This window comes from Physeter macrocephalus, chromosome 8 (genome assembly GCF_002837175.3).
Source record: "Physeter macrocephalus isolate SW-GA chromosome 8, ASM283717v5, whole genome shotgun sequence".
Lineage (NCBI taxonomy): Eukaryota > Metazoa > Chordata > Mammalia > Artiodactyla > Physeteridae > Physeter > Physeter macrocephalus.
The window spans coordinates 19,940,360-19,965,845 of NC_041221.1; the positions used below are offsets into that span (position 1 = coordinate 19,940,360).

General features: G+C 43.1%; 1 protein-coding gene across 4 annotated transcripts in view; it reads left to right on the forward strand.

Moving 5' to 3' along the window:
* Positions 1-498: 498 nt before the first annotated feature.
* The window catches only part of ICE1 (interactor of little elongation complex ELL subunit 1), a 60,795-nt gene continuing 35,807 nt past the window's right edge, over positions 499-25,486 (forward strand). For 3 of the 4 annotated variants that reach the window (XM_007125196.4, XM_007125197.4, XM_055086504.1), the window contains exons 1-11: positions 499-754; positions 1,123-1,284; positions 15,379-15,437; positions 16,081-16,115; positions 18,251-18,269; positions 19,034-19,145; positions 20,644-20,720; positions 21,709-21,746; positions 23,967-24,049; positions 24,267-24,306; positions 24,388-24,444. In XM_007125196.4, the coding sequence (XP_007125258.2) occupies positions 704-754; positions 1,123-1,284; positions 15,379-15,437; positions 16,081-16,115; positions 18,251-18,269; positions 19,034-19,145; positions 20,644-20,720; positions 21,709-21,746; positions 23,967-24,049; positions 24,267-24,306; positions 24,388-24,444 (733 nt within the window). In that variant the 5' untranslated portion in view covers positions 499-703. Of the gene's footprint in view, positions 755-1,122; positions 1,285-2,047; positions 2,353-15,378; positions 15,438-16,080; positions 16,116-18,250; positions 18,270-19,033; positions 19,146-20,643; positions 20,721-21,708; positions 21,747-23,966; positions 24,050-24,266; positions 24,307-24,387; positions 24,445-25,486 lie in introns of those variants that run through there. The other variant, XM_007125198.3, reaches the window with a different exon arrangement.

Sequence of the window (25,486 nt, forward strand, 5' to 3'; positions counted from 1 at the left end):
TTCTTCAAAAACAAAAAATGACACAGATATGCAGTAGAGACCTGCATATTTATGGCCCCAAAAGCCTAACATATTTTACTATGTGGCCCTTTATGGAAAGTTTGCCCACCCTACATTATACAAACCAGACTTTTTTTTTTTCTTTAAATATCTTATGAGAAAGGCAGAAGTTGAAACAAATGCACTTCCACTTGTGAATGGAAGTGCGTATTCTCTTTCACCTTCAATAAGCTGCAGCAAATCTGACTCACTCTGACATCCACGGAGCACCTACAGTGTACAGCGCTTTGAAGCCTTTACAAGGAAAAAGCACCTCTAAGACATAAAAATCACCACAGTACAAGTCAAATGTGGTGTTATAAAAAAAAAAAAATTGCTCAGTGCTAAGGGACAAAAAGGGACCTAGGTATTACTTGCAGTTGTGGAGGTAAAACGTGGGGCCCGGAACAGGAGGACGACAGCCTGTCGAGCTGGGGGAAGGCAAGGGCAGGGGCCCCAAGGCAGGAAGGCAGTAGTGAGGGTTCCCAGTTCCAGCAAGGGGAGGTGCGCTGTGTGCGTGGGTGCAGTTGCAGAGGGAGAATACGCCGGAGGGTAAGCTGGTGCCTCCTCCACGAAGGGACTCTGGAAAAAACACTCATTTGGGAAACCTTAAATAAAAAGGAAGTTACTCTTAAGACCAGTTGTCTGGGATCGGAAACCAGAAATGGAAAGTCACCAGGACCGCAAGGGCCTCCTTTCCCCTTTCTCTGCCAAGGTACATCTGCTTCCCGGCTGTCCATCTGCTTACTTCTCCTTTCACTTTTAACCCTACTCTTGCTTTCTTCGCATCCCACAGCACCTCTTCAGACAAGTACAGGTGCGTCTTAAGTGCCCACGACAGGTAATCTAGGGATCTGCTGGATACCTTGTCCCTCCAATTCACAGCAAGCGTCAGCCACAGAGCGTGTAAGCAAAGGCAGGGGTGCGATATTTGGAGAGGAACCCAGAATGCTTTCTTGGAAGGGGTGTTTTCAGTTGCAATTTCCATCATGTAGATTTAGGAAGGGGCGGGTAAGGTCTGGACGTCTCCTTAACACATACAAAGCTTGTACTGAATGCTAAGAATTTGGACTTTCTAACCAGACGTCGGGAACCACGGGAGGCTTCCGAGCAAGGTACCGATGGCAGCGAGCTGTGATTATCAAAAAGAGATTCTGGTGGCTGTGGGTATTGGAATGCAGATGGGAAAAACTTCGGTTCAAACAAGAAGATCGGGACCTGAATGTATCCAGGAACTGCGGTCAGGTGAGGATTTCTTCTTTTTTCCCTTTCCAAGAGATTTAAAAAATAAGACTTGGTAGTAGCTAGCAATTGGTAGCAGGGTAGCCGAGGATTCGGCCAGGCGCTGTGCTTGGCACCAAGTGGGTGGCGGCGCCCACAGCCGAGGCTTCAGGGACGCGGCTGGGATGGGTCTGGAATGAGGCCGAGGAGCGCCGGGTCGGACAGCAAGTGGACACAGCAGGCGCTGCCGGGAAGAAAGACGTTCCCGGAGCAACGACTGGTCATCGGCGACGACAAACAAGACGAGGCGCCAAAGCGCACTGGGCGCGGCCGGAGGAACCACTCGGTGTCCGCCCGCCGCGCGGGGCATTGGGAGCTGTAGTCCTGCCGTCTCCTCCTGGACCCGGCCGGACTCGGACAACACCCATCCCTCTCGTTAAGAACCGCGCAGTGGCCCGTCCGGGTGCGGGGTCCTTCAAGACCATGAGGCGCCTGGAGTGACGTCATTCTCAGGTCACCTCCCCCTCCTTGAAGGTTTTAGGTGTCTATGTGAAGTGTGCCACACAGCAAGCCGGCAATAAAAGAGTAAACCCTACACCGTGGAAGAAGGGACCCTCCGATGTCTCTTCTCTTCTAGACGTTTCCTTCGCGCCCGTCTTCCCAGCCGCATCGGCGCGACTCCTCTCCCTATTTTGCTCAGGCAGCGCCTCAGGCAGCCCCGCGCCGCGGCGAGGGGAGGAGCGAGCCAGGGCGGGGCGGGGTCCTGGCCGGACTGCGTCGCGCTCGGGGGCCGCGCCGGGTAGCGTTTCTTTCTAGTGCCCGAGGCAGCTCGGGCTCGGAGAGTGATTCGTCAGCTCCACGGGGACCTCTGTGCACGGATGGACCCGCCCGGACCCGGCGGGAAGCGGCCTGGCAGGCGGCGGCCCCGGCGGCGTCAGCAGAGGCAGGACAGGGCCGAGGTCACGGGTCCCTGAGACGCGCGGGCTCACCGGGCCCGGCGGCGGCACCATGATGCCGGGCGAGACCCACTCGGCGGCGCCCGGGACGGCGGCGGACCTCTCGCGCTGTCAGGGCTGCGCTTCCCTGCAGCAGGTACGGCGTCTCCCCCGGGCCGAGGGTGCGGAGGGGCTGGGCCGGCCGTCCAGGGCTCCGGCTGGGGGTCGGGCCGCGCGCGTTAAGCCTCCGCGCGCTGCTCCCACTCCCGGGAGGAAGCCCCCCTCCCCCCTGCCCCCCTTCCCTTCAGTTGTTTTGGGAACGGCTTCCTTTGCGTTATTTAGGTTTAGGATCCAGGATTCATTTACTGGGATGCAGTGGTTGGGGAGCGAGTTCTGGAGGGCCCCCTGCTGCCTTTATGCAGTCTCAGGGTTCCCCAGGGCTGACTTGTACGTAGATGAGGAATGGTCAAAATGACAAGGGAAGCCACCTTTCCCAGGATAAGGTTTTTTTAATTGTGCTGGTCCGTCCTTAAAATATTTCTTGCCTGGGGGCAGGTTCTTATGCGGCCTGCGGATTGGCCGAGAGGGTCGTTCATCGATTAAAGGCATGCATATCCTGGAGGTTCCTAACTGTAGCGTGGTCTGTGCGCTACCGTGACAGAAGAGCTGCTAGTGTCTGGCTCCTGGTCTCACGGAGTCGTGGAAATAGTCCCAAGTAGTCGTTTCCGGTAGACTCTCCCAGCTGTCTGATATCGGGAGTCTCTCTTCTGGCTATCAGTGTCGTTAATGGTAAAGCGGAACCGTCTACCACGGTATTGACATGTAGCTAAATTATCACCTATTTTACTTAGTGTTTTAGGCACCACGGACATAGTGGTGAACGAAGTAGGTAAGAAGATCTGCTGTCATAAATAAGATACATAAATAAGATACATGTGTGCAAATAAGACTTTAGAAGGTCTTAAGTGTTAGGAAAATAAAGGAGGAGTTGGAGTGGTGGTTTTGTCTCTTGGCTGGGGTGGCAGCAGGCAGGGTGTTTTTTGAAGGGGTGGCAGCAGGCGGGGTGTTTTTTGAAGTGGTGGCATTCGGACCTCTGAATGATGAGAAGAAGCAGACTGGTAGAGGTGTGAGAGGAGCTTTCTAGGTAGAGGGCTTAACGGGCGAGCGGTTATTGACGTGAAAAGGAGCAAGGTGTCTTTGAGGAGAGCAGAACGAAGTCTGGTTGGTGTGAGTGTAGCGCAGAGGGGAGAGCACTGATGAAACCAGAAAGGAATGTAGGCTAGATAAGCTTAGGGTTTGGTTTTGTTTTGTTTTGTTTTTATTTTAAACTGCATCATTTCTGAACTGATCCCAAACATTTAAGGGCTGAGAGCAGGGGAGGGAGGAAAGAAAGTCATGTGCTGGCACTCTGAAATAGAGGGGGAGCTACTAGTAAAATAATTGTCTGAGCTGAGTTGCCTCACGTAGACATTTAGAACGTGCTTTTGTTTTTTTCCCTCAAAACCCAGGAACGTGAGTGAAGTTCTCTTGACTCTTTCGCGAGTTATATTTATTCTTTGGGCCGGTTTATTTACTCAGCAAATATTTATTGATCACCTGTTGTGTTTTAGGCAGTGCGGTTACACAGTGGGGGGAAAAGGCAAATATTCTCCATCTCTTGGAGCTTCCATTCTAGGAGGTGGGGGGAGGAGACAGATTAAACAAGTTATGTGAGAAGGTAATGAATGTGCTGGAGATAAAGTGAGCAGAGAAGGGGGGAGAACAAAAGGGTGAGGAAGGGGCCAGGGGCTAGTGGAATTTAAATAGGGAGTCCTCACAGAGGTTGTATTTGAGCAGAGGTGGTGAGAATAAGCTCTGTTGATGTCTTTGACGCAGGAGCTTGACTTGGTGTGCTCAGGGAGAGCAGGGAGGTGCTGTGGGCAGGGTGGAGTGCATGTTGGTGTCTTCGTCTGCTTGGGGCTGCTCTAATGAAGTCCCATAACGTGCGTGGCTTGTCAGTGACAGGAATTTATTTCTCACAGTATGGTGGCTGGGAAGTCCAAGATCAAGGGACTGGCAGATTTGGTATCTGGTGAGAGCAAGATGCCTGGTTCATGCCTTCTTGCTGTGTCCTCACATGGCAGAAGCGGGGAGAGAGCTCAGAGCTCTCTGGGGTCTCATTTATAAGTACACTAATTCCATCCATGGAGGCTCTGCCCTTACGACCTGTTCACCTAGCAAAGGACCAATCTCCAAATGGCTAGCATATTGCAGATTATATTTCAACATATGAATTTTGTGGGGGACACAAACGACCTGTAGCAATCAGGGAGTTTGATGAAGTCAGAGAGAAGAGAGCCTGACTGTGGGAGCCCTTAGAGACCTTAGAGACTCTTACTCTGAAAAGATAGTGAGTCCTGGGAGGCTTTTCTGCAGGAGAATGACTGGTGTAAATTATGTTGTCCAGTTGTGGATTTTCCTTCAAAAACTTGGTCTACCTGTAGTAGTCTCCATCTTGGTTCAGAGCAGCAACTGTATCCTTCTGGTAGCTTAGGCCAGTAACTAGATGTCATCCTTGGTTCCTCACTTTTCTCTAACAGCCTGCATCCAGTCCATCAACGGATTCTGTTGGCTTCTTTGTTAGCCACCCATTTCTCACCATCCCCACTGCTTCCGCCCTTGTGTGAACTGCTGTAATCTCTGGCCCGGGGGGTGGGGGTGGGGGTTTGCAGTAGCCTCCTGTCGCCGCCTGCCTTCCTCCCGTGCCACATTCCTGCTACTGGTTCTCAAAACAGCTGTACTAGTTGTCCTGTGAAGTCCCTAAGTCCTGGGGTCTGCAGGCCTTTTCTGTAAGGGGCAGCATCATAAATATTTAGGTGTTGTGGTCTCGTTCAGAGATACTCAGCTCTGCCTGCATAGTGTAAAGATGGCCACAGATAACACTGAAGGAATGGGTGTGGTTATGTTCCATGGAACCCTGATTTGCAAAAACAGGCCAAGGGCCTTAGTTTGCAGACCTCTGTCCTAGATTGCAGTACTCCATTGCATTTGGGTTTTCTGTTGCCTGGAATGCTTTTTTGGGGGAAGAAAATGGTTAGTTGTGAGTGGAGTTCGTGGAACAAGTCTTTAATATTGCAAAGTAAGGCTGGAAAAATAGGTTCCTGGCAGATTACGGGGGACCTTGAATGGTAACCACCTTAAAGTTTTGTGCTTCATTCCGTTCGCTTCATGAACAGTGAAGGGTTTTGCATGGTTACTACACAAGAGCAGTGTTTGTAGTAAAAATAACCGGTGGTGGTGTGCATGCTGGATTGAGGAGGTAAATGATTTCACTAATGCATGCTAGTGGTAATAAAAGGGTGGCTCAATTGAAGGGTCTTGGGATTGGGAATGGAGAAGAAAAAGGTTCTGAGTATGCGAAACTGCAAAGAGTGGATAGATCTCAAGTCAGGAAAATAGAAGCTCCAGAGATTTAAATCCTGAGTGACTCTGAGAACTGTGGTAGAGGTAGGAAAAAGCAGACACCAAGATGGGAGAGACGTTGGAAATGTAGGAGCGAAGCTTTGGAGTGACATCAGCATAGGGGATTTTCAGCTGTTTTCACGTTTGTTTGTAGTGTGAGGTACCTCCAAGGTACTGTGATATACTTCCAGGGAAATGGTGAAGCAGCCAGGTCAGATGGGCACTGAGTTCATTGTAAGAATTCTGTTTGGAGAGGGGTGGGGATAGGAGAATGGAGAAGTGTGTTCTGTCTCTTAAAAGAAAACCAGCGGGCTCATGACTAAGGTGAGCATGGAATGGTGAAGCAAGGAGAAACAGAGTTAAACGGGAAGCATCCGGGAAATCGGGATGAGAAAGATGGAGGGCTGAGAACAGGCGATGGCATTTGCCAGGTAGAAGGTCCATGATCGGTCACCGGTAGAAAAGAAGTTCTGCAGGGTTACATAGTGTCACAGCAAGTTCTGTATTTCAACTACAATTGTACCAGGGAGAAACAAAAGAGGTTCTGTACCTAGAGAAGGCATCCTGCTGTATAGCTTTAACACACGGAGACTTCTGGATCTTGCAGAACATATACAAGCGCATTACAAGCGTCTTGCCTGCAGGAGCCCTGGCATCAGTGCTGTGGCTTCATCCTGAACCTCCGTGGGAGGCTGGCTGTCTCTGCCCCCAGTGGAACAGTGCTTGGGTGCGCTGCGAGGCTTCCTTCCTGTCTCACTCCTCCCTCTGCCCTCTTTCTCTTTTTTTTTGGCCATGCCCACAGCTTGTGGGGTCTTAGTTCCCTGACCAGGGATTGAACCCGAGCCCTCAGCAGTGACAGTGCAGAGTCTTAACCACCGAACTGCCAGGGAGTTCCCTGCCCTCTCTTTCTTTAGTGGGTGCGGAGATACCCACTAGGCTCTCTTTTTCTAGTCTCTCACATCACCTTATCTGTTTGCTCATCCTTATTGGTTATAATGGTTTATCACTGATCTGTAGCCCATTGTGCATATGGGTTGCCGAGCTTTGGGAATCCTAAACCAAGGTGGATCCTTACTCTGGTGATATTATGTACAATTAAACAAGTCTTGAGTGGTTTTAAGTCAAGCTGGCGTAAGTCCCTTTAATTCTGGTGAAGGAGAGGCCCTTTTATTTTACTAGTTTCAGTCACTGCAGAGTGAACCGGTTTAACCCTCTTGGGAATCCAGGTGGAGTTTGAAGCACACAGTTATACTGTTTAGCTCATGTAGCTAGAAGAGAGTCAGAATAAATGGTGTTTGGTTGTCCTTGGAGCAGGTTTGAGCGAATTATTTATATAAACTTTTGTTGGACTCCCATTTGATCATCACCAATGGCTTGAACTTCAACATTTGGAACTTGAAACATACTCGTCCCTAGACGTAATGATTTGTAAGTGGTTATAAAGAATGCTCACCAAATTGTAATTCATTCATTTAGTGAACACTTTTCGAACGTCGCCGTGTCTGTGATGCTGTGGCATGTGTTGGAATACAGCCACGAACAGAAGAGGCACATGGAGCTCGTGTTGTGGTTAACGTTCCCGATGAGGGAAAAAGCAACCACCGTGTAACTGTAGTGTAACAAGTACACGTAGTTATTGAAAAAAAATTGAGGAAAAGTGGACCTGCACAGGTCAGATACATGTTGGTCAGGGGTCAACTGTACTGTTTTGGGGGATGTTCAGGGTAGGTACCCTGCGAGCATCCAGGAGGGACAGGCGAAGGCTTCGCAGCGGAAGTGAGTCTAGGCCTGAAGGATGATTCCTGACTAAATAAGAGGGAAGAGATGGAGGGAGAACGTGGACAGAGGGCGCATCATGTGCAAAGACTAGGAGGGGAGAATGGAGTTTGTGATAGAGTAAGAGATAGAGTAAGCACAAAGCAAAAGGTGAGGAGAGGAAAACGAGGCCAGCGAGGCTGGAGCCTGCCTTCCCGGGCGCCAGAGCCTCTCAGCTCGTCCTGGTGGGTGTGTGCGGGTGGAAAGGGGTGGGCTGTTACCACTGTGCCAGAGGGAATCACCCGGGGTCCTGTCTAACCGTTCAGAGACACACTCAGCTCTGACGGAGCTCGACCTAGACTCAGTTTTAAGTAAGAGCAGTTAATAAAAAGTTAGCAAACAGGAGGAGGAAATGTGGCTTATCAGAGAGGATTCAAGCTGATCATTTAGCAGATCACCCACAGCAGAGCAATGAAGGAGATTAGTGTGGTTTTAAAAAAGAATTTATTTTGAAATAATTGAGAACTCCTAGGAAAGCTGCCAGAATGGTGCAAAGAACTCTGGTATTCTCTTCACCCCATTCACAGGTTGTCAAGAGGGTCGCGTTCACTCCATCATGGTGTGCACACACGCACACTTTCCCTCCCCTGCGTGCTCCACTGAGCGTTTCCTCGAGCCCTGAGCACTTGCCAGCAGAATGAGCCGCAGCTCCAGTCAGGTGTAAGCCTCGGCGCAGCGCTTCCCTCCAGCCCGTAGACGCATCCGACTGTGCTCACGGTTACGCCCAGGTGGAGCTTTTCCCTTTCTGGTTCGAGGTCCTATAAGGAAGATGGGTTGTATGGCATTGTCACGTCTCTTCAGCCTTTTTCCTTTAGTCTTTCTCTGTCTTTCACGTTCGGGGAAGTTTGAGTACAGCCTTGTATTCTCTGCGGAACATTTGGCCAGGTCTGGAGACATTTTTGGCGGTTACACTGTATTAGCTCTCCCAAGACCACACCAGGTTCAGTGATTCCTTAGGGGGACTGCTCCAGGGTGTGGTATATTGTAGTGAACGGATACAAAGGAAAGGCGAGTGGGGTGGCGTGCAGAGGGAACCAGGTGAGTGGCTTGACTCAGGAATTCCTCTAGCGGTGTGTTGTGACCCGTGTGACGTATCGTCTACCAGGGACTCTCCTTAGAGACTTAGAGCCCAAAGGCTGCTAGGGGCTGGTCACGTGGGCACCCCCTGTCTAGCAAGTACCAAAACTCCAGACTCCCAGAAGGACAGCAGGTTTCAGCATTGGCCACATTGAGCAGTTGAGGTACAGGGCGCCACTCTTGTCAGTTTGGGGAATGGTGGGAACCCTCCAGAAATCCAAGTTCCCAGATGGCAGCGAAGGGCCCACGTCTCGAGCAGGCCTTTCTAAGGACAGCAGTCTCAGGCCTGCCCTGTGAACTCTTGTCTGCACCACCCCTTGGGGATGAGGCAGTGCTCTGGCCACATCGTGAGTAGAAGCTAGGGAAGCTGGCAGGCCTGTCCGTGCAAAGGGCAGCCCCACAGCTAGGAATCTCCCATCTCCAAATGTTAGTATAATTTGAGGTCGACTCAGGCAATTTAGTCATTCCATTATCATCTGTATATTTCCTTGTTCGCTCTGTGTCTATGCATTGTACTTAGTGGTTTAGTAAAACTGCTTTCCTAACTATACTGCCGTCTCCTCTGGCCACTTCTCAGCCCCCAGGCCCACTGCGTGCTCCGTGCCAAGGCCCCCTCTCCTCACCCTGTGCGCTTAGCCACCGTGTTGATCCTGCTTCCCCGAGAAGGGGAGGGGAGACGGAAGCACAGAGTGCGCTGCCTCTCTTTTCTTTTCCTCAGTGCTCCGTGCTCGTGGCGACGTTCAGGAGGCTGTTGTCTGGCTGAAATGAACAGTGTGCTACGCGGGGTGGGGGGGTGGGGGGAGCGCGTCTGAGTGGCATGGGGGCGGGGGCGAGGGCTGCTCTGGGGCTGTGTTAGCGAACACGTGAGTGGGTGACCGTGATAGAGCTTGAGGAGCTTGGCCCGAAGGCAGAGAAAAACAGAAGGTGGGGGTTATGACAGCAGGGAGGAGAGAACTGGGGATAAATCTGAGCTTTCCAGTAGATGTTATGATAGAAGTTCCAGCAGGAGAGGACAAGACTGCAGGGAGAGAAACCGTAATCAAAGACGCCAGGCCACCTTCCCCTTGCTTGGAGAGGAAGAACCACACCCTGGACCCTGCGTCCTTCCCTAGAGGCTGGACAGCAGTAGGGAGGGCAGACGGTGTGTGTACCCGTGTACCCGTAAGTGAACGTGAGTCAGAAGGGCCCTACTGCCTTCCACCTAGACACAGCCCGCTCAGCATTCACAGTTCTGAGATCCATTAGTTAGAGACCTTGATTGCAACCAACCTAAGTGACCTTTGAATCAGATTGGAGAAAAACCAAAGAATGTTTTATTAGGACACTGCAGTAACAGACCCGATTCAAGCTGCCACTCAGCCAGGCCATAGGAAAGGAGTTAGGACTGGAGTGCTGTAGGAAACTAAGAAGTGGTCCTCACTCAGTTTGTGTTTCCTTTTCCTGTGTAATGCTATGTTTTGTGATTTTAAGTCTTTAAAATCAGAGTTATACATGAGCATAGTTTAGAGAGACAGCTAGATGTACAGAATTTGTTAGCCCCCGGCCAGCCTGTCCCCGTTCTCGAGAGACACCACTTTTGTTTGCACTCTGTGTGTTTCATCTGGTTAAATAATAGATGTATATTGCTGCTGCTTGTTTTTCAGTTTTAGGCATATTGTTTGATTTCTGACTTCGGAAGGTGAGGATTGAGCTGTCTTTCTGCCCTGTACCCCAGCACCCCTGAGCATTCCCTCCTGCCCCCCGCGCCCCCCCAAAAAAGTCCTCTCAGTGCAGCTGTGATTTCCCTTAGGTCACTATTCGGAGTTGACATCATTATGACTATTTGTTATTCAGAGCCAAACTATGGAGTAACTTAGATGATTTTTCCTTACCTGTGTGTTTTCTTGTTTCCCTGATTAATGACTATTTCCTTAATTCAATGTTTTCATCTTGAAAATGTTAATGAGTGTTCACTATGTGTCGGAGACCAAGTTAAACGCTTTATATGGCTCATTCTGTTTAACCCTGATAGCAAGCCAGTTAGGTAACCCCCTACCCCCCAGACACACACCCAAACCAATGTTTCAGTCTCCTTATCTACAACATTGGAAATAGTACTGAGGCAGGCGTAAGTTAAGTCAGTTTGCCCAAGGCAACCTTCCAGGAAGTGGTGGAACAGGAAGTTTAATCCAGCTGTGTCTTAACTATGGAGCCTGAGGTTTCTGGAACGTCTCTGGCACAGTTCTTGACATTACAGAACGGCATCTGGAAGCAAGGCTGGGAAGATGAGATTGACTAGCAAAGAACTCCAAAGAGAATGGGAAAAGAGGAGGCTATTCAAAAAACAATCCATTTAAGTGTGTGATGACGCTGCTGCATGGCGCTTGCAGTTCTCTGCCAGTTCCGTAGAAATATCATCTTAACGCCTTCATTCCACCAGATAATTCTGTTGTTCTGTTCTTAAGGGAAAAAAATCGCCTCTGGACCTTTAGAGCTGCTCCAGTCTGGTGTGCAGCTGCCTTCCTGGATTCTCTTTACCTCTGTTCTGCGCCCACCTCGTCCTCTCTCAGTTTACTCCAGGATTTGGGTGGAGCGTGTCCACATCCTTCGGCACCTCCCTGAGCAAGGATGTCTGGGAAGTGAGTTTGCGGAGACTCCAGGTTTGAGAATGTCTGTTTTGCCATCGTGACTGGCTGATAGCTTGTGCAGAATTTTACCTTGGAATTCATTTTCCCTCAAAATTTTGAAGGCTTGCTTTCTAGGTCTCTAGATGATAGTTGAAGTCTAAAGCCATTCCGATTCCAGGTCCTTTGTACATGACTTGTTTCATTTTGATTTTTTTCTGTCATGATGCTCATAAGATCTTTGTTTTATCTCTGATGCTCTGAAATTTTGTGCTTATGTTTCATGGTTTGGATCCAGTTTGTATCCATGTGCTGGGCCCTTTCAATTTAGAAACTTCTGGCTTCAGTTCTTGGTTTTTTTCTTCTTGAATATCAGTATTTCTTTAATGATTTCTCCATCTTTTCCATTCTTCTCTCACTGGAACTCTTGTTGGGCATGTGAGACTTCTTGCACTGACAGTCTGATTTTTATTTTTTCTTCATTCTTTCCTACATCTGTGTTTTGTTTGTGTTTAAATTTTGGAGGACATTTTTTCAGCTTTATCATCAAATCTTCTGAGTCTTTTATTTTGCTTCCCTGTTTTTAATTTAGTTATAACAGTTTTATTGAAGTGTAATTCACATACCATAAAGTTCATCCTTTTAATATGTACAGTTAGGTGGTTTTTAGCATATTCACAGTTACACAACCTGGTCGCCACTTGTAAAACATGTTTACCCTGCCCCGTGCCCCTGCCAAGAAACCTCTTAAGCAGCAGCAGTCATCCCCCTTTCCCAGCCCGCAAGTCCCTGGCTATAACTAGGCTACTTTCTGTCTCTTTGGATTTGCTTATTATGGACAATTCATATGAATGGACTCATACAGCGTGTAGCCTCTTGTGACTGGCTTCTTTCACTGAGCAGGTTTTCAAGGTTCATCCACGTTGTAGCATGTGCCATTCATTCCTGTTCATTGTCAGATATTCACATTGCATGGCTGTACCACATTTTATTTATTCATTCATCAGGTGATGGTTCATCCATTTATCAGTTGCCATTTAGTTTATTTCCCCTTTTTGGCTAGTGTGAATAAATGCTCCTTTAAATAAGAGTGTACAAATGTGGCATGGGCATGTTTTCAGTTCTCCTGGGCGTATACCTAGGAATGGAATTGCTAGTCATCTAATTAACTGTTTAGCATTTTGAGGAGTGTCAGATTATTTCCACAGCAGCTGCACATTTCCTGTTCCACCAGCAATGCTATGAGGGCTCCAGTTGCTCTGCATCCTCACCAGCACTTGTTATTGTCTGTCATTTTGATTTCAGCCATCCTAGTGGGTGTTGGTTTTTAATTTTTAAAAACTTTTTGAAAAACTTCTAAGAACTCTAAGTATTCCTTTTAAAAATAGCTGCTTGTTCTTGTTTTATGAATATAACATCATTTATCTCAGGTCATGTTAATTAGTACCTTTAAAGGTTTCTCAGTTTTTGTCTACTCCAAGTTGCTTTGGTTCATTTTGTTTTTGGTCTCTCTTTCATGTTACAGGTTTCTGTCTGATGTTTGGAAATCTTCGATTGTTTGTTCATATTAAGAGCGGTAGCTAATAGAGCGGTGGCTGGGATGCTGAGTGTTGTGGGCTTTTGGACGCTGAGCTTCACTGCAGTAGGTCTGGGTGGGCCACTTCTTGATTGAAGAATATGTCATGTGCTGCTTTAGATCTTGTCTCCAGGCTGGTTAGATTTCCTCAGAGAAACTGCTTCTAGTCTCCTGCCTGGAGGGCAAAAGGATCGGCTGCCACTGTCTGGGAGCTTAACGGGGAGAAGCAGGCCATCAGTATCAGCGCAGTGTGCTTAGATGTACCTGGTCGCTCTGTTTTTGGCGCATTCCACCTGCCCCAAGTGCTTAGTGTTCCAGGCAGAGGCTTCTTCAAAAAGCAGACCTCCTCCTCCTGGATGGGGGAGGGGCCGTTTCCCGGTAGCCGAGCAGAGGGGGATTTGAGGGTTCATGCTTACCAGGAGGCTTGCAACGAGCTCTCCTCTTAGCAGCCTCCGCCCCGCCCTCCTGAGGACCCTGGCCCCTCCGTGCTTGTTGACGTTTTGCAGTGTAAACTGAGGATTGAGGGGTTTGCCCCGCCCCCGCCCCGCCCACCTCTCCCGGGTCTGCTACATCAGTATTCTCAAGTCAGCTTTCCTGTGTTCCTTTGTCTCGTATCCACTTCTCATCCTTGTGGCTTTGGCCTTTCGGGATAAGAAATCCCTTGACTTTAGTTTTAGCTGGTTTTAGGGAGGGAGTAAAAGCAGATGCATTATTTACCCTCTCTGCCTAGAAATCTGCCATGTAGAATTTATTTTTTACATAATGAAAGATTTTTTTTAATGTGGAAAGCCAAATACACTAAAATTATTGAATAGTCCATTCACTGCCCTTTGATTTATAATGTTCAGCGTCTCTACTGTACACAAGAATCAATTCTAGAATAAAGATAGAAATAGGAAAAAAGGGCATAAAAGTACTAGAATAACATGTGGAAGACTCCTTATGATTTAGCATCTTAGGTGGGGTAGAGCCTTCTAAATATATTAGAAAACCAAAACTTAAGAAAAATGACAGATTCAACTATGTGAATATTTGAAACTACTGTATTCATATATAGTTGTATTTTAATGATCAGTTGAGAAACATACACATGTATATATTTGTAACTCTTGGACCAGATGTTACTGTTCCTCATATATTGCAGCCCATAAGAAAAGTGCAACCACACCAATGAGCAAATGATATAAGGGGCCGTTTTTCTTACTAAAAGAAAAATGATGAGCGACCGGAGGAGATAAGGAAGATTTCTCAGTATCACGCATAAAGAAATATAAATGAAAAATATGTCTCTGAGATTATCAAAGCTCCCAGCCATCACTAATGCAGGGAACCTATTTGGACTTTATCCTAGGGGAAACTAGAAGTGTCTCCCAGAGAACTGGGCAAGGAAATACATTGCCTGTCGTTAGTAAAGACTGAAAAGGACCTAACTGGCCTTCAGCGGAGAATTGGTGAATTGAGTACATCCAAACGTATTTTAAGTATATAGTGACAGTTCTGAAAGGATATATACAAAAAGTAACAGTGATTTTGACAGGTGTTGTGATTATGAGATAACATATACTTTTTACTTTATATATATATATATGTATATATATATATATATGTATATATATATATTTTTTTTTTTCCGGTACGCGGGCCTCTCACTGTCGTGGGCCTCTCCCGTTGCGGAGCAGAGGCTCCGGACGCGCAGGCTCAGCGGCCGTGGCTCACGGGCCCAGCCGCTCCGCGGCACGTGGGATCCTCCCGGACCGGGGCACGAACCCGTGTCCCCTGCATCGGCAGGCGGACGCGCAACCACTGCGCCACCAGGGAAGCCCTACTTTATATATTTTAATGTGTAGATTTTTTATTAGTAAATATGTTACATGTATGACTGCAAAGAAAATGCATATATTAGCATGAAGGGAAATAGTTGTATTTCTCAAAATTAGTTAGATTACCTAGATAGAAAAAGGTGTTTTGGGGATAATTAATGAAAAACAAGTTCTTATTTCTGAAGTGTTTATCAGTGAAAAAAGGAGGCATTAAAGGAAAAAGTCACTTAAAGAAAAGAAAATCTGTTCAGTTTTAAATCTTAGGAACATTTTGAACAGTGTAACTAATGTTTTTTTTGTCAAGTTGATAGCAGTAATTTAGAGCCACATTTACAGTTTGTCCCTAAAGTGTAACATAGATCCTTATAAAAAGAAGTTTCACTTAATCTTGGCCCCATTTTAATATTCCTGTTTGCTTTTCCCATGTTATTTTATTTTTTTGCTGTTTTTAATAATTTACGTGTACTTTTGGATTAAGTCCTTTCAGAAATAATGTGGAGTGAAGTGTAGACTGATGGTTAGTAGTAATCAGTGAACTAAAGTAATGAATATTTATTGAGCTCTCGCCGTGGAAGAGCACGCACAGTCAGAGCATCAGTACAACTGCCTTGCTGTTAGAGTGACGTCATTCAGGTAAAGAAAGAGATTCAGAGAAATGCAGCATGGGCTCAAGGTCACACACAATACCTCTGTGGGTTTATACTCAACATAAGTAATAGATTTACGTATTTCTATGTTTATATAATATAGTGAACAGTATGTTTATATTTTATAATAAATGTTACAGAAAAATAATAAAATAGTTTATATTTTAAAAGCAAATAGCTAACTGTAGCTTTTTTTTCTTTCAGAATTTAAATGAATATGTTGAAGCATTAATTACCCTGAAGCAAAAAATTATCAATACAGAGTGAGTATGTTTTCCTCTGTTTGGCCGAACTTCGTGAACCTGGCATACAAGCTGGAGCAGATGGTGGTGGTGTTAGACCCCCTCGGGCTGAGAGTGGAACTGGGGTTGCTCACCTGGTGCCTGTGTGGTGTAGGTTATAATGGAACACCTCAGGGCCTGACCCAGGCCCTCGGCAGCGAGAGCGCAGAGTCCTAACCACTGGACCGCTGGGGAATTACCAGTGCTCAGACCTTTACAGCGAGGCTCAGGGGTTAGAACATGATTTTTGCTAAACTGGAAATTTTTTTTAAAGCTGTTTTCTGTCTTTAAAGCCTTCTTAGCTTTAGGACTGGACATCAGATTTCTTTGTAGTAAATTTCCTGGTGTGAGATTGTTTTTTTAATCCTGTGAAAGTTACAAGAATTTATAGGCAAAGATATTATTTAGATCATAGGAATTTTAACTTAAAAACTCATATATCAGTGCAGTGCTTTTAAGGAATTTAAGGTGATATGTATATGTGTGGGCATATGTTTAATTAATTAAACGTAAATGTGTTGCAGGAAACCTAGGAAGAAAGGTGCCTTGTACATTTGGAAACATGATTGTAACATAGTGTGTGTTCTAGATTGAAAAAGTAACATAACTCTTTTCTTTGTTACAGTAATTTGTTGACAGAATATCAGAAGAAATGTGATGATATCCTTTTACTGACGTTTTCCTTGGAAGTTTTAAGAATGTAAAGGAATGTGAGCATTTTCATAGTTACTCTTTGGAAAGCGGTGCTTACAGGCTCCAAGTAGGAAGTGCCCCTGACATGCGCAGTGAGCAGCTGTCTTCTACTCGTAACACACGTTTAATGGTCAAGGCTGCTGGCCTCCTTGTTATAGAATGTGTTCTGTTTTTGTCATTGATTTTGATTTTCTTAAGGTTTCGTAAGCTTTTTAAAGAGTAGATCTTTTTCACTTGTACTGAGGACATGTCCTGTGCTCTTTAGGTTTAGGAATAATGTGAAGCTGAATATGATGCTATGAGAATATTTGGGGATTTCTATAAGGAGTGCACTGTAGGAATATTCAGAATGTGGGAAAATTAACTTTTGTTAATTAGTTTTGTGACGTGTAGAGAATTAATGAATATATCCCAAATCATAGTGTAAGTTTGTATCCCTAGGACAGTGCTTGGTCTCTGCGTCACCATTTTGTCCAGTAGCCATTTAGAGCGCCTGCAGGCCTCTGTATTTTCTGGGCAGGGCGGAAGTAGTGTGCACAATCATTCCTCCCACATCTTTTGGTGATACTTACCTGAATTAAGTGTCTCCTGTGACAGTAAACACACATACGTGTGACCCGCAGCCTTAGCTTCAGTATTGGAAAGTTTTACATTCAAAAAAATAGGTCTTTGAAAATCTCCTTTTGTGCTTTATTGAAACTATCAGTCTGTTTATCTATAAATGTATGTTATTGCAAGAGTAATATCTTTGATTTTGAAAGCTGTACAGAAAGTTATTACAATAAACACTTCTAATTAGCTAAATAGGGAAATAGGCAGTTAATTCCAGTATTAGGAAAATATACGTTCATTGTATCCTCTTTGGAGGAAATGGTATGAACTTTCTGAGGTAATTACAAGTTTAAGCTAGCAGGGAAATTATTGATTTACTTTTCTAAAACTTATAAAATTTTAAAAATCAAAATTATTAGAGTAATTATTAAAAATGGATAAAACTTTTTGATTTTTCTTGAATTTCCCTTTTGCAGTGTGCTAATCTGCTTCAGCCTCAACTATAGGTAAATATAGATTTTTTTTTTTTTTTAAACACATCTGACATTTGCTCACAATATGTATTCATTGTACCTCAAGTATGCAGTTGTTTGCTCGACAACCTGAGGTGCCAATGTTGCAGGTTTAACATGGCTTCTTGTGTGACTTGATTCTTTACTCTTTTGTGTAATTCTGACTGTTTTGTTGTTTATTAGTTCCTCTTTGTACAGGGCAGAGAGTATATTTTATTTCATCAGATATTTTTTGAATTTTTCTTTCTTGCAAAGACTGCAGTAATTTAGGGTGAAACTCCTTAATGTTCAGAAGTTTACATTCTAATAGAGGAGGGTACAGATGTGTTGTGACCAACAGACATTTCTATATTGTGATATGAGAGTAGGATTTGACAGGTGGTGAAACTTCAAGGAATGACTTTTTGCTGTCTTAGAACATTTTACTGGCAGCATGATGGGAAATGAAGTTACCAAATTGTGCAGACTGTAAAAGTGAAAGGTTTTCCAGATTTTATGTTCTCCCTGTATTTCTTTTCTCATTGCTCGTTAAATACATATATATATATATTTAATTCATTCAATATTTACATTCATTAAATATATATATACACACATATATACATGGTTTTAGTAAGTACATCACTCTTGTTTGCTGGAGTTGTGCTCTGGACTCGGAGACAAGAAGGACAGGATGTTTGGGTATTCTGATATATACAGGAGGATTCAAGGTGGTTTTCATTAGTTGCTTATTGCATTGTCTTTATTCTTGGAATTTAATATTAATCGTATAGTTAATCAAGAATCTTTTTTAATTTAGAGAAGTACATATTTTGACTTATGGTGCATGTTATGATTAATAGGAGTAACTCAGTAAAAAGCTTTATCATATGTTGTAGATGGAACTTTGAATGTTTTTTTCTAAGAATTATGATTTTGCCTGTATGTATACCGAACACAGATTATTGAAGTTTTAAGGTGAGTTTTATCTTCAGACAAGATGAAATTGTTTTATCATCAGTAGATAAAATTGTCACAGTTTTCTTTAACAAGTTTTACAGCTGCAGTTTGCAAGAAGGTAAGCTCGCTACCTGTTTTCCTAGTCTATTTGGGGTAGACACTTATCGGACTAGATTTTTACACAGATTCAACAAAGTGCCACATAGAATTGACCCATTATGTAGACTGTTTCTTTGATGCTCATAATAAAAGAAGATCACATTTTCCTTACTATTAAATTGTCCAAATGAATTTCTTACCAAGGTCTTAAATTACAGCCTGGTGTTTGATTTTTCAGTAAATTTTACTGATCTTGTGGCCACTGAGATGAAGTTTATTGCTATCAGTTATTGTTGTCTCTGTGAATTGGATAGTTTAATGTGTTTGTTTATCATGTATATTTTGATCAATTTAAAGTAGTCTTACTTAGGATTTAGTAATGTTTTATACTCTGATTACATTTATCAATTAGAAGAAGGCAAAATATGGTTATAAAATGACTCACACAGTTGCCTATCACTGAATTGAAATCAGTGGCGATGAACCCAGGATTGAAGAGCCAGGTCACCTGGCAGGTCGCCCACGCATTCTTGATTTCTCCAGCCGTTTGGGAGCCTGTTGCACTTGCTTCTCATATGGTTTCCGATGTGCTTTTATTGGAAATAGACTCATGTCGGAAATAAAAAGTGATACATAAATCATTTTGGTACAAATAGAGAGAATGCATTTAAAAAGAGAGATTCTTTGTTTTTAGTTAGAAGTAAAATCGAAACCAGTAGATATATTTAATAATTCACTGTAGATACTTTTGCATAATAACATTAATGCATTGTCCATTTTTAGAGAGAATATTACTCTGCATCACCAAGTGGAACAGATGCTTCAAAAAATTTCTCCTCTGCAGAAGTGTCAGGAAGAACTGGGATCTTTAAAAGCAGAGTTAGAAGAGAAAAAGGTACCTAAAGTAATTTTCCTACAAAAGGTTGTCGTCAGTAAATTAAGATCTACTTATTTACTATAATTGGGATAAGGGGACATTTTATGTCTTAACAAAGGAAACAAATGATAGTCAAGACTCTAAATGTATTGCTATACTTAGAGAACATTGAACTAGTTGATTGATGGCTTGGTCCTTACAGTAATTATTAGTAATTAATGTAATGCTGTATTAGTTGCTTATGCTTTTTGAGAGGTTCAGTAGAGGAACCTTTTTAGCTATGAATTTTTATGACTTTATGTGCCCTGCATTGCTTGCCTTTTCCATTTTTCTTGCTGTAAGTGTAAAGTAACCTGCAGAAGTTCAAACTTAAATTACAGAAATTATGTTTTCCATTTCAAAACCCAGTTGCACTAAGTAAAACTATTTTAAATGCTATAAACTTATTTTTAATATAAATTTTGTTTTACTGGAGCCTTAGAAGAGAATTCATGGCTTTTACAAATTAAAAAAAACTCTGAAGCCAATGAAGTTAGGTGGTTAGCATTAGACAAGTTGTAGCCAAGCCGGAATGATTCCTGGTTCCTCGATCTGATAGTATTTGTGCCTCCCAGTCTTCAGATTGTTTCATTTTAGGATGCCATGCACCTCTCTGAGGTTTACATACTCTAACAGTGGTCGATTTTCCTATGTCTATAGAAGGTCTTTATTATATATTTAACTATGCGGTGAAAGTTAAACAGAAACAATCAAGATGTTGAATTTTGTCTACCTCTGACTACAAAGTAATGTCATCAGCCATACCTGAGAGGAAACATGAACATTGGAATCACAGCTGAATAATAAACCTAAATAGTCACTCTTTCACTGTGATGTTCAAAGAATTACTCAGTGTCTGGATCCTCAGACCCCTCATCTGTAAAAAGGGGTCATAAAGCCCGTCTCTCAGAGCTTTGGCGACTGAAGAGCTATACACATTATATTGTACTGTGTTATCAGGCTCAGTAAGTTTTTTTCCCATTCCATAGTGTCCGTAGGGTATACATATTGATTGGTGTTAACATATTTTCCCCGATTATCATTAAGTATAATGTTCTATTTTATATTTTTGCATAGTAGTAATAATAGCTTATATTTATTACCTCTGAAATTGCTTTAGGTTTTGTTGAATTTTAATTGGCTGCAACAAAAATATTAGCTATTCGATATTATGAAGATTTGGGGTTATTTTAAAATTAGTATATTTTAAGTTTTATAGCTCTGTTTGATTAGACTGTTTATCATATTACCTCTGTTAAGGATCTGGTTATATCCGTTAAAATGTTCAATGAATTGTACTTTGGTTTCCTGCCTAATCATATGTATTCATTTGGTTAATTTCATACTATTAAGTGATAATAATTTAGCTTATCAGCATCAAAATCCTTATCACTGGTGGTCAGTGACTTTCAAATTGTTGAGAGATATATATATATATATATATATACACACACACACATATTTATTTCTTTTTTAGAGTTCTCTGAAGTTGTATCAGGATACTCATCAGGAATATGCTCGTGTGAAAGAAGAATGCTTGAAAACTGATGCTCAGTAAGTATTTCAAAAATTACTGTGGAAATAGTGTTTTCAACTTTGAAAATGTTTAATGCTTAAATCAGTAGTGTTTCTCTTTTCTCTGTCTTTGGGTATGTTGACCATAATTAACTGGGTGATCTTGAACTAGTCTCACAACCTTGGTTTCCATATCTGTAAAATGGAAATTATACCTATGTTGAAGGATTAATAGGAGTAAATAAACCATCTTATGTTAAAGGCCTGCACAGAGAACTCCATAAAAGTTTTTATGTCTATATGCATGCATGCTTGTGTGTCTGTATTTTGTTTTCATAGAGAAAACATGATTATCGTCTCACTTCTTTGTACCATTCCTTTAATAGATATCATCTGGAATGGGTGTCTGTGTTCCATTAATGAAAGGGGCTCTTCCAAAGAAATCGGTTGATTGTTTTGAAGTTTAATACTATATTCACATTGTTTACAAAACTCGTGAGCTACACATACAGTAGTTTAACGTAGATGGCGATGTCACAGTAATCCAGAGACTTTCTCAGAGGGTTTCCTACCTTCTCTGACTCAGAAATCTATCCGAAAACAAGTGCAGTTTTCTAGCCACTGCCTCCTGTAAAATGGTGGTATGGATCTTGCCTACCTATGCTCCTGTGCTCCATAACGTGCTCCTAAAAGTAACCTCACCTAGTCAGGTGCTGGACTGAGTCCAGGACGCCACCTGGACACATCAGCTTGGCTCAGAGATGAGCCACACAGGCATGATATGCCACAAAAATGCAGAGTTTTAAAAATCCATTTTACAGATATTACACACTAAACAGCATACTATTCTTTCTGAAGTTTACCTTCAAAACAATTGCTGGTATTTTTAATGATTGATGTGTTATACTTGTTGTGACTGACATTTTCTTTATTATGTAAATCTCAAAAATTTTAAAAATCTTGTATATCACAAATTGTGAAGTTACTCTTTTTTTAACCATTTTAATTTATACAATTATATTATCAGGAAGAAGAAACTAGAAGCCAAGGTGAAGAAGCTGGAAGGTAATTGGCATTCTTGTCGTCCCGCTAATGGAAGTCATCGTCTTTGTATGAATGACTGGTAACGGTACAAGGCTGTAGTACTTGGTCAAGTAGTCGAGTCCTGGTTTTTGATGGTGCATCCCTGGATGAGTGTATTAAGGGTACCTTTAGGAAGAAGGTTGAATACTGTACTTCTCTCAGTTACTGGATAGACATGGAAATGGAATGTGGCATATCCTTGAAGTGTTCACTCAAAATAATAACAGCCCATACCTTTACTGTAAAAAGCAGCGATCAAGAAAAGGACTTAAATTTTGAAAGTTGAATCTCATGGGGCCCTCTCATTCTTTTGCTAACGAATTAAATGGTTAGTAGAAAAGGATACTACTGTTAGTACTGAGAAACTTGATGTATTTGGATGGTTGTGACACACTCATGATGGAGAGATTTCTGTGAGATTCCCTACACTGGGAATTTCCGCTGTGTCCCTGCCCACCCACCCCCGCCCGCCCCCGGCACCCCAAGTTTGGTCAGGGCCTTCTGTCTACACTGAGCAGGCAGAGGGCCACACGAGGGTCTGCTTAGCCCTCCTGTGGCAGCTAAGAGCCCTTTCAGGAATTGAATCCGAGATCTTTTCTTCTGTTTTCTCCTCCTTCGTTGGGTGGTTGTGACGTGGAAATAACATCAAGTAGAGACAAGTGTGACCTGCCAGCCCATCCCTGGTCCCCTCCTCCTTTCTCTCCAGCCTGGGCTGGGGCTGCCCTCGTAGCTGTGGGGCTCACGGACCTGCTCTTTGCCCTGTCATCACTCCCGTAGTCCTCTGCTTCAGAGAACGGGGTTTTTGTTTTTTGGTTTTTTTGATTGAAGTATAGTTGATTTACAATGTTCAGTTAATTTCTGCTGTACAGAGTGATTCAGTTATACATATATAAACATTCTTTTTTAAAATATTCTTTTCCATTATGGTTTACTACAGGATATTGAATAGAGTTTCCCTGTGCTAGATAGTAGGACCTTGTTGGTATCCATTCTGTATGTGATAGTTTGCATCTGCTAACCCCAAACTCCCCCTCCATCCCTCCCGCAGCCCCCCTTGGCAACCGCAAGTCTGTCGAGAACAATTTATTTTCATTTCGAGTGTGAAGTGAGAATTTGAATAGAAGTTGCTGAATATATTTCCAGTCATTAACTTGCCTTAATTGAGCCCAATTGTTCAGACTTAGGTTCTAAATGTTGTGCTAACAAGTTTTCCTCTGATTTGGTTGTTGCACAAACATTGAGTGTGGCAGTAAGTACAACACCACTGTGTTCTTTCTCAGTATTACCTTCTCTCGCTAGTGTGTGGAGATACGTCTATTTAAGGAAAAATTTTAAAAGGATCTAAAATGCTTGTGAGACTATATGAAGGTTTTACAGCAAACTTCCTTTGAAGCAAAAGTGTATTTCCCATGTGACAAAAATATTTTTCTAGTAAGTGACAGGGCGTAATAATCAGGTAAAGAAATACTCAAGTTTGTTAGAGGAATCAGGAGAGGATTGTTACTGTGGTGTTTATAGGATTTTACTTTTCATAGCAATTGTATATGAACATATTCAGATAAAGTCAGTACTGCTCAGGTTCTTAATAGTATATGTGAACCATTCAGTGCTTCAGAACCAAAAACTCGAGTTAAGAATTTGCTCTAGATCCATAGGAGAGCTATAAAAATACCTTAAAAGTAAAGATATTGGGACTTAGGATGAGTTGGCTTGATGCAAGGGAACTCCAGGCAGGAAGGAGTAAAAATATAGTAAACATTGAGAAGATTGTCCCTTCCCCCAAATGAAGAAAATGATCTTAACCATTGCTTGATAAAATCACAGTTCTAAGTCTCTAAAACTTGAATGTTCCTGATTGTTGAAGAACAAGGGGACCACAGCCTCTCCCTCTAAAGATCTTGTACACTGGCTTGTTGCCTGACTAAAGGGTAGGGGTTGGCTTGTTTCCGGATTGGAAAGGAGTCTTAGGGCCTATATGCCAATTCTTCAGTTTTGTAGATAATAGTTTAAACAAAAGTGTTCCTGCATTTATCCCTGATTCTGATAGGATACTGAAAGAACAGTAACTTTTTACAGAATTTGTTTCAAATTTTAAGAAACGAGGAAAGCTCTCAATAGTTTATTTTGAGAATTTCATTAATGGTAATTATAAATGTGGTAAATTACTTTTCTCTCTTACTTCACTGCACTCTTTAAATAAAGAGGCTGCTGTCAAGCAAACTCAGGACTTCAAGCAACTAAGGAATGAAAAGAAGATACTTGAAAAGGAATTTAGGAAGACACAGGTAATAGATAACAGCAGTGCCCACGTATGTTCAGATCTTCCCTCCGGGACTTGTTGGGTCCTCTGTAAGCCCCGTGGGTCCTCGTCACGAGGAGTCACACATGAGGCCCCCAGCTGAGGGCAGGCAGCAGTGCCCCTGGGTCGCCCCCTCTTACATCCCGTCTAGAACTAACACTCCGTTATCCACTGCAAACACTGCTCGTGTTTTGTTTTCACAGGAAAAGCTTGATGAATTTTCTAAACAGAAAAATGAAAAGGGTGAGTATTCAGTTAATGCTTACTTAAGAATTCTGTTTTGACGCAGTATTCTTTTCTAACTGTTTTTTCCCCACATTTTAGAGTTGAGACATATTGGAACACAAATTTCAAGTGATTCTTATGGAAGCATCGATAAAAGTAAGTATACTACAAATTTAGTTTCAGTCTCTTTGCATTTCTTTTAGTGGTTTGGGAGGTTGCTTGTTACTCTTACCTATAACTGTGGGAATTCCTGGGCTTGTACGTGTTTTTTGTTAGAAGTAGCCATCTCCTATTTCCTGTCTTCATTACACCTGTGTATGTTATCACCTTGCTGTCTGATAAAATAATATAGTGAATGAAAGAGTCAAAAAGCAGTATTCCTTGGGAAAGAAAACTGGGAGAGCTATACTTTCCACACTTTTCAATAGAGTGAGTATAGTTTCCTCATTAGATTACAGTTTATCAAGTTAATGTATTAGATGTCATAGGTGCCAAATATATAAAAATGGTTAAAGTCAGGCAGGGAAACTGAAGTCAAAGCCCTGGGGTGTGTTGTTGGAAGACAGAAGGCTTTACGGGAGGCCAGGAGTTACACAGAGGCGTGCGGTGGTGCTCGCGGGACAGGGACGTCCCCAGCGTCCCCGGCTCATGGCGGCGCCGAACCTGCCACCTCGTGGATGGGGAGGTGTAACATGAGAAGTGGGGATGCTGGAGTCTCATGTCAGGTTTTCTACTTACTGTTTGACCCTTGGCCGTTGACCTCCCTTCTTTGTGTTTTCATTCCTAGTTGTAAAAAAGATTATGAATTTCTTCTCTGCCTATCTTGTACTATTTTGGTAGAGAGAAATTTAAAAAGGCAAATACATAAATAATGGTATTTTCATGTTTTCTCCAAATGGAAATTATTAAAACCACTTACACTGTTTTGTGCAAGTATATAGTGTCTCTTCAGAATTCTCCTTTACCTTTTTTTCCTTCCTTTAATTTTTTTTTTTTTTTTTTTTTTAAATCCATAGATCAAGGCTTAAGACTAACAGCTGATACTTTGCAGTTGCCCGGGCCCTGAGTCTGTTTATCACTATCACTGATGCATAATTCCATGTGCTTTTGACTTTTCTTCCTCCTCTGCGGTGTGGAAAGTGAGACTTGGAGCAGTAGGCGCTGCTGAGAGAAGCAGGACTCAGCAGCGCTGGGCTTT